A 9,778-nucleotide genomic window follows, 5' to 3' on the forward strand; every position below is an offset into this window, starting at 1 on the left:
GTTCAGTAAAATTGATTTAATCAACCAAAAACAACCCTTAACAAAACATGGCATAAAAAAAATAATAATCTGCCTTTAAAGCATGTTAGTAAACGAAGGGTTACAGATTTACAACTTCGTAACCTGATCCACGCCTCGCTCTCTGGAAGAGCATTGCCGCGACGACTCCCAGAGTAACAGCCCTGCCTGGTGGCAATGCCTATCCCAGCCCTGCAGGTCTTTCACGAAGCACGTTAGACGACTGTGTTACACAGTGCTCACTCGGGCGGGGTTATCCAGCATTGTTTAGGAGCTGTAAAAGTACGACACGGCCAGAAGGATCAGACATTTTCCCATGAGTTTTGTTTAGCAAGTTAAGTGCTTGCGTGTTCAAGATGTTTCGGTGTGGAATTGCCTACCCAAGGTGCAGATGGATCCTGCCTCTTCTTTTGCTTTTTGCCGTGATTTTTGACATTATTGCCATTGCTGCCACATCTGGCTGGGTCGATGACTCCAAGGAGCATTATGCTAATATGTGGAAACAGTGCCGAGGACCAAAAGATAACTCGGTTTGCCGGCCTCTGGACTTTGGTAAGAGAATAACGAAATTCTTCAGGTTATGTGCTGTTCAAAACAAAGTTGGAGAATTATATAAAGCCGTTTTATAAATATGGAAAGAGTACATTTTCACTTAAAAAAAATAATAATACTTTTTCCGTTTGTTCTTACTTTAGTTTTGAAACCATGTGGGACGTTCTATTTAAAGTGTAGTCTAATGCAATACACTAAGTGGGGCGACCACCTGGTCGATCAAAGAAAAATGGAGCGATCAAGAAAACAGAAAATATTTTCGTAATATTGTACGTATGTTAGAACCCCAAGCGAAATACAACCAAATCGGGATGGAGTCGACCATTGGTTGGTTCATCTGTCAATCTACCATGCATTGACCAGCCAGCGAGAATTTATTTATTTATATTATGTATTTATTTTTGCTCGGTTAAGCAATAACTGGAGCCCTGGAAAAACAGTGTAAATGACTAATCAATTCACCTTGACCACCCCTTTCCCATTAAAAAAATAAAACTTACGAGTTACTTACTACTACTCCCTGTACAGCTGGGCAATGTACCACTTTCTTGTATCTATTCATTCGTTCTGAATACTTTGAACCCACCCCCAACTACTGGGTTGAGCGTACTGAAGAGAATAAGCTGTTTATGTACCTGTCATGATCTCTGTTATGATAGGCTTGGCAGAATTCGATTAGATTTTTTAAGAATTTCGACGGATAATATCGATGTATATTGTTAAGCATTATTTCGGTTTTAATTGATTTATTTTCAGGATTGATTTATTTCCGGGTGCGGGTGGGGGGGGGGGGGGGGGGGGGGGGGGCAGGTAATTTATTAATGACAGTATACTGTTAAAAGCTTTATAGAATTACGTCAACATATAAAAAAGTAAATGGCCATAAATCAATCAATTATACCTGATTTAAGTCAAATCTGAGTTTGATCCAGATTTCGAAAGCTTTCCCAAATTTGAGTTTATGTCTTTATTGCAATACAAAATGTTGAGCTGTCCATGTCGGTCTTTAGAGAGGCGCATGCGACGTTTGTCTTGAACTTTTCTGAACAAACTGAATGATCTTCCTATAGACACTGAAGTGCGCGTAACGCCTCAATGGACATGACAGACAGTCAGTGAGTTTACATGGCCAGTAATATTCCACTAGTGTTCGGAATATTGAATAATCCGAATATATATTCTGTCATGTAAACAGCATATTTGGAATATGAAGAGGAATGTTCCAAAGCAAAAAAAAAGAAACAAAAAAAAAAAAGTGGGACAAGTCTATCAATTTTTCCTTACTTCAGAATTATGAATGACATACTGGGTAGACGCTCTTTGTCTTCTCTGACCCGGTGTATCATGCGAAAGTGTATCCCGTGAGATAGTGCACCCCTTCAGCGCAGCAGTGTGCCTTAACATGTGCACGTCTTGCGATGTAAGGGTAGACGATGGAAAAAACTTGAATTTAACATTTTAAATATAGAAGAAACAAGCACATATTGTACATTTTCCTCTTTCAAAGCTTTTCCCACATCTGCACTTTTGCTATAGGTGTGTTTATTCATACAACTTTTTACTCGTATTACAAAATTGACGATACGTGTATAAAAAACTAGATGCTGTATTCGATGTTTTATTAAGTGTAGCGCTGTATATAATTAGTAAGTAGCACAAATTACAAAACAAACATGAAAAATGTATTAATTATCTAAGGGGTGCACTTTCGCACCAGTGCGTTGGAAGAAGAAAGTTACCCCGACCAGTTAACTGAGGAAACTGAAGGAAAATAATTCTATCAGCGTCATCGCATTATAATAAATTAGCCATCACATACATATTATATCTCTATTTTTTTTTCTTTCAAAATTTCTAAAGTACCACTCACCAGTAGGTATCGTGCGCACTACAGATACAGTATAAATGCTCTTACAATTTGAGTACAAAGGTATATAGAGAAAACAAATATCAATACATGCTAGATCTGTAAATGTACAGCTACATTTAAAAACAGCATACATTTATTTATATACAATTACAGCTCTAGATATCTGAAATTCAATCAAATGCTCTTTCAAAAAGCAACTATGCATAGGATGACATAATCACACACACACACACACACACACACACACACACACACACACACACACACACACACACACACACACACACACACAGTTTATTTATTTGCTATGGTTATTGTTCTACTGTGCATTTGTTTACTGTAGACTCTCTTGAGATGTGCTTGGCTAAACAGGGGCAACTCATCTTCAATCTGTCTCCTTGTTATATTAGTAAAGACATAAGCATGCATGACTGTGTGAACACACTGCACTGAATTAAGACCCACAAGCATCTACACAATCTCAAAATAACAGATTCCATATCTGAAAAAAACAAAAACAAGTAATAGAAATACAGTGCCTATAGAAAGTCTACACCCCCTTTCAAAATTGTCACATTTTGTTGCCTTATAGCCTGGAATTAAAATGCATTAAAATTGTTTGTTTTTTTGTTTGTTCATTTTTTCACATCCTACCCCACAACTTCCAAGTGAAAAAAATATTCTAGAAATTTGTAGAAAATTAATTAAAAATAGAAACTGAAGTAGCTTGGTTGGATAAGTGCCCACCCCCCTTGTAATAGCAATCCTAAATTAGCTCAGGTGTAACCAGTCACCTTCAAAATCACACACCAAGTTAAGTGGCTTCCACCTGTGTTTAATTGTAGTGATTCACATGATTTCAGGATAAATTCAACAGTTCCTGTAGGTTCCCTCTGCTGGGTAGTGCATTTCAAAGCAAAGACTCAACCATGAGCACCAAGGCGCCTTCAAAAGAACTTCGGGACAGAGTTGTTGAAAGGCACAGATCAGGGGATAGGTATAAAAAAATGTGTCAAAGGCCCTGAATATCCCTTGGAACATGGTCAAGACGATTATTAAGAAGTGGAAGGTGTATGGCACCACCAAGACCATGCCTAGATCAGGCCGTTCCTCCAAACTGGGTGGCCGAGCAAGAAGGAGACTGATTAGAGTGCCTACCAAGAGGCAAATGGCAACTTTGCAAGAGCTACAGGCTTTTATGGCCAAGACTGGTCAAAGTGTGCATGTGAATTCTGCCAGAAGTACTTGTGAAATCTGGCCTTTATGGTAGTGTGGCAAGAAGGAAGCCATTACTCAAGAAAGCCCACCTTGAATCCCACCCCGGAGCAGACTGTTCTAGGCAGTGATGTAAACACCTGCTCCACTCATTGCATTTTAGATACATTGCTTAAAACAGATCTTATAAAATTAAAGCTTAAAAAATGTGCCAGATTAATGGGGTATTTGGAAACATCATTCCTAAAAATAAAAACTGGCATGAACTGACAACACTGAACTCCCCAAGTGAGTGTCTTAAAGCAGGGTTTCCCAATCCTGCACCTGGGGGACCCATGTGTCTGCCGGTTTTCATTCCAACTGAGTTCTCAATTACTTAATCAAGCCCTAAAAAAAGCTGCCGATTTCAAGTTATTTAGAAAATTGTATAGTTAACTTGAAATCTCACAACTGTTTAAAAGCAGAAAACAATTACAAAAGTATATAAAAAAAAAATAATAATAAGGGTTCAATTAAGTAATTGAGAACTCAGTTGGAATGAAAACCAGAAGACACAGGACCAGGACTGGGAAAGACTGCCCTAAAGGACATGTTGTGAGCCGAATATACCCAGTAAATCCTACCTAATATGAATTTTGGTCACTTTACAGATCTCATCTTTTCCATTATAAAAGACTCACATATTGTACAATTAGTTTTTTTTTTTTTATTGTATTTGTATTAAAGAACAAATGTTAGGATTGCTCCTTAAAAATACCTGAATTCCACTTCTAGAGGTTACACAAAGAGTACATAAGACCATTTTCCATCCAACTTTTAAGCTCGCTAAAACCTATGCGAATAGAAAATATATGCGACAAACACTGTGGAAAGCGGTTTAAGTCGGCTTTTAAGAAGTTTTTACTCGCATGACAAGCTCGCTCGCTGGAGGTGGTTTTATTTTTTACTTGCAGCGACATTTTATTCGACACCTGCATGGAAAACCGTAACAAGCGTATTTCTGGTCCTAGCGCCCGTCTTCACTATTCCAATCACATCAAATTATTTAATGCGCATGCTCTAATGATAATAAACAAGTTGGCAGACGTGAAGCAAATAAGAAACACAATTATTTTTACAATTACTGAACGAATATGATGTTGTCTCTGCACTTGATTTGTTTGCATTTTAAGTTTAAAGATTCTACCCGTAATTCCAATTAAAAAAAAAAAAAAAAAAAAAAGGTTTATTAAAAAATGCTACTTTGTTTAATAAAATCCTAGCAAGCAAAAAAACAACAAACAACAAGCTAAAAACATAAGAGCTTTTCAAAATTTTATTACAATAATATTATATATCTATATATATATATATATATATATATATATATATATATATATATATATATATATATATATATATATATATATATATATATACACCTTTTTATTTTATGTTAGACTACTGATAAATAAAGTGGTAGAAACTTGATTTCCTAGTGTGTGATTTGTTTGAATGTGTATTATGTTATTAAACTGTACTTTTGAAATCATGAGTTTGTTTTCTACGAAATAGTCTGCTCCTTGACTAGTCCAGAATTTTGTGAAGCAAAAATTTGCCTCCCCATTTGTGTTTACATTTTTTTACATAACGTTTATTTATATAACCATGTCTCACATCTTCAAGCCCTATTTTGCAATGTGTGTGTGTGTGTGTGTGTGTGTGTGTGTGTGTGTGTGTGTGTGTGTGTGTGTATATAGAAAGACATACAGTTAGTTACCTGCAGAGTACAAAACTGTATCATCTGCATAAAGGTGAATTGGGGAGTTCCCAGCTGCTGCAAGCAAGACATTTCCCTGCGCATTTGATTAGCTATAGTAGTGTGCACATTTATTAGAACACCTAGTTGCTTCTGTTATGATGTGCATATCAAATCAAAGCAATGTTCTGTGGCCTGGAGAAAAGTTAAAGGAGTAGGTTCACAAAAAACTTCTCTAGGTTACAATAGTATCAAATATGGTCAAACTGAACTTTTTTTGTGTGTATTTTTTTGTGTCTCTTGTTAAAACAATCAATAAGCTAACAACATGTGTAAATGTTAAAAAAAAAGCCTTTTAATGAAACTTTATAAAAAGAAATGTGGATGTAATTGGTAATTTTACTGTTATTATCCAATATTGTTCGCCAGTAGGTATATGCAGCTCAGTAGTTCTTACCTCTCTTTTGTTTAGGACGCTCTGTAAAGTGTTTTGGGGTTTTTCTTGATTTGCAAATATGAAAAGGAATTAATACTATATTACTGAAATTAATTATTGTTGTGCTACTGTATAAAATACACAAAAAATGCTTTTAATGCAACAAACTGGTACAAGGAGTTTTGGCAGTAGAACTTATTTGCACAACCCCAGAGCAAGCAAGCACATGTAGCACAAATCTAACCAGAGGGAAGGGTGTATTCTCAAAGAGTGAATTCCTTCTGATTGTTCCAGTAATGAAAGGTATGGCATTGTTTTGGCAGTAAAACTAAATAAAGCATAACATGACCATTATAATTAAGTCAGGGAACTCATGCAATATTATACGTTCTTGGCCTTTGGCCTCGCCTCGGGGAACCCCTGCCCATAAATTTAATGGGCAGGGGCAGGATAGCTGCCCACCCCTTAGGTGAAGCCAAAAAACAGGTAGAGGCTGGTGAGGAGGTGGCAAATCAGGTAAGATTTGAATCCATTCCCTGACGATCACTGGACAAGTAATTACGTTGTTAGCAATAAGGTACTGCTATTTGATTGACAATTGTCTGGTTATCAATGCTTAATAAAGTTGATTTCATTGACTGATTAAAAGTAAGTTCTCTGTCTGAACCACCACTTTGCTCTATTCAACAATTTCCTGTTCTTTGGTACTTTTTAGTCAGTAAATGTTTAATCAAGTGAATACACACATTCTTTAAACAACTAATGCAAATCTTTTTTAAATCTATTTTGAAACTAAAAAAAAAAAAAAAACAGGATTTATAGAGAATGCAAGTTGATTTAATTAAATGTAACTTCCTTCATGTTTGTAAAAATTAGAGAAAAAGAGACGGTTAATTTTCACTGACTTTAGAGTCTGAATTTAAAAAAAAAATTATAGTCCTATCCTAAAATAGAAAAATACACTATAATATTGAAATAGTGTAGTGATTTCAGTTTTTAGGCTACAGGTGTTTTTAAAAGTAAAATATGACACCCCTCAGAAAAAGACCTTTGGAACATATGAAAAGAAAGTGTTGTATTCATAGTAAATGTAAATAAACAGTATATTGCTTAGCAGTTTGCTCTAGATGTTACTTTTACAGACAAAGAGTGTACAAATGTGTGGTCTGAATTCCATTGCATACGGTTAGTGGTCAAGGGTTAGCTGAATTCATCCTGGCTGTTCCCTTGTGAGGCTATTTGTGTTAAAGAAATCTTGACAGTAATGCAACTCGGTTGTTTTGGAGATCTAGGTTTATGCTTAATCATATAGTACACTGTATGATTACCACGTACATGTCAAAAGGCATGATATTATCTTAGTCAAGCTCCAAACAACAAGAAACATTTGGTGTGTCCTTTCCACATACTTGCTATCAGACGTTTTGAATAACAGTATATTATACATGATGTTGTGCCCGGAGGTTTTCAACCTTTTTTTGTAAAAGGCAGAACAGTAGAAAACACATTTCAATTTTTTTTTTAAATAATTTATGTCACAACAATTTGGAACTGACAAAATGGTCTGGTTTAGGACAGAATACCAAACAATAAGCTTAATTCTTAAAACTTTTAATGTCTTTGGATGCATAGAATTAGAAGACAGTATTTGGGAATCTATTTGTAAACACTTGTCTTTGCTTTCTATTCAGCAAAGTTATTATAAATAATAATAAACAGTCTGCACTGTAAATTTTTATCATGCTGCCATTTACTTCCTATCTCAGCATAATTGTGTGACATTTAAAATGCTTATAACATCAAAAACATTAACCTCAAGATAAAACTATAATAACTAACCATGATAAACTTTGCATCATTTGCATTTTCTATAGATCCTTGAAACAAAAAGAATGAGTATTGTGATTTATTATTTATATTTGTAGGAGCATTTATACTTTTAAAAAATGCAGAAAGATTGTGTTTCACTGATTAGTATTCAATTATACGACAAGTTGAAAACAGAAAAGTTCACAAACAGTACAGGGTATTCTCCAGACACCTGCTTCACCCACCCCATATCATGAGAGCGGAAATCTGTTCAATCCAAATCAGAGAATATATAATACTGTTAAAAGAAAACCCCTGGTATAGGTCAATATATGATTTGTCTGCTTGTGCTTCAAAGAGTATAAAATTGACAACTAGTAAAAACATACCATTTCATTGTATTCTAGTGCAAAGTGAAAGAAGACATTTAGAATCTGCTGTCTAACAGAAACTTGTGATCACCATGTATTTAGAGTAGTTTTAAGATGAAATAGTTGGCTGGCTGATCCTAGATGTTGGGTTAAGGTAAAAAAGAGCTGAATATTTCTAATATGTACAGGAATCAGATTTATTTTTAGCTTTCCTCTTAGTCTCATAGTATGCCGACAGGTTGGAGCGAGCTGATCTCTTGTGCTATTTAACATCTGCTTTGCTGTTTTTTTTGCAAAGAGACTTGAAACAGAAAAATGTATCTTTATATATTAATGCAGGGATAATATTTGCACATAAAAAAGAATCAATTATGTGAGAAGCAGCTGACTTTAAAAGTGTGATTTACATGTTTTAGAAAAGATGCCTCTTTTCATTAAGCTAATCGTGATTCCATTTTGTTCTATTTCAGCATGGGCCAAAGCCGTCGCTGCCCTGATGATCATAGGCCTCATACTGCTTATCATCGCATTCATTGTGTCCCTTATGTCCCTCTGCACTCTGAGGCTTAGTCTGCTGCGTGTCGTAGGACTCCTCCTCCTTATTGCAGGTAAGTTCATTACCTTGTCCGGAAAGTCAAAGAACTACAGTTACAAAGGAAAACTCCAGGTTTTACTTCAGTAAAGCTATAGTTAAGAAGCTCAGGTGTGCTCAATTAAGCCTCCAGAGCCATTCACCATTTTCCTAATTGCAATGCCTAATTATTATTTATGTTGTAAGGCTGTAACGAAAACAAACATTAAGTTACCAAGCTATGACAATCAGTACAAGTCTGACTAATTCTCCCAGTTGTTGAATTTTGATCACTGCACTAACAAAAGATACATTCCCGTATAAACGGGCACTGTATGGGGTCCATACAAGTGACTGTGGTGCACTGTGTGCTCTAAATTGTGAGAAAGTGACATTAAATAGCCAAAATTCATATGAATATCTGTGTAATGCTCAATATTAGCAGCTCATCTCTCAGGGGCAATGGGATGACCCTTGAGTAAGTAGGGTGGCTGTTTTTTATCTTGTTTTCAAGATTTGAGGTGTTAACTATGAATAAAAAATGTAGTTAGTCTGTGAACTGTGACTGATTTTCCCTATTTCCCCCCCTCTTCACAGTTGTTCTACAGATCATCGCTCTGATTGTTTACCCAGTGCACTTCAACAAGTTAATCTATGAGGGACAGTACGACTACAGCTGGGCATACGGCTTCGGTTTGGGCGCAACTATTCTCATGCTTGGCTGCGGCATCCTCTTCTGCTGCCTTCCCAACTATGAAGACGAGCTGACCGGCATGGCCAAGACCAAGTACATCTACACCACAGATTAGAAACCCTGGGAAGAGGAAGAGGCACACAGACACAAGCTACCACTCTGGACCATGCAGGAGATGTTTTAATTCCTGGTAATGCCAGGGTATGCCCCTTCATTTGATGCATTGCGGGCACACACCAGCATTACATTGAATTAAAACATCCCAAAGGATTTTGTTCAAGAGGAAAATGTTTTTGAATTGCATTAGTTATAAGTAGGCTTGCTACTTTTCGATATTAATCAGTAAAGCTTGTTAAACATCAAATTCCCCCCAAAAATAGGAGTTCAACTGAAATAAATTTATAAACGTTGGTAAAACCATGCGCTACTTTTTTATTTTCTTAGCAAAAATAATCATTTAGAAATCCTCTCTCATTTGTGTAGTTTTTATACTTGCTGTCTGTC

The 9,778-nt window shown here is 36.0% G+C and overlaps 1 protein-coding gene across 1 annotated transcript; it reads left to right on the top strand.

Annotated features, from left to right (window-relative positions):
• The first annotated feature begins 245 nt into the window (after positions 1 to 245).
• Positions 246 to 9,513, top strand: LOC121316062 (p53 apoptosis effector related to PMP-22-like). The gene is made up of 3 exons (XM_041250791.1): positions 246 to 570; positions 8,480 to 8,617; positions 9,178 to 9,513. Exons 1-3 carry the CDS (start codon positions 375 to 377, stop codon positions 9,387 to 9,389), a joined length of 546 nt encoding a protein of 181 aa, XP_041106725.1. The 5' UTR covers positions 246 to 374; the 3' UTR covers positions 9,390 to 9,513.
• Positions 9,514 to 9,778: the final 265 nt, after the last annotated feature.

Source organism: Polyodon spathula, chromosome 5 (assembly GCF_017654505.1).
Source record: "Polyodon spathula isolate WHYD16114869_AA chromosome 5, ASM1765450v1, whole genome shotgun sequence".
NCBI lineage: Eukaryota > Metazoa > Chordata > Actinopteri > Acipenseriformes > Polyodontidae > Polyodon > Polyodon spathula.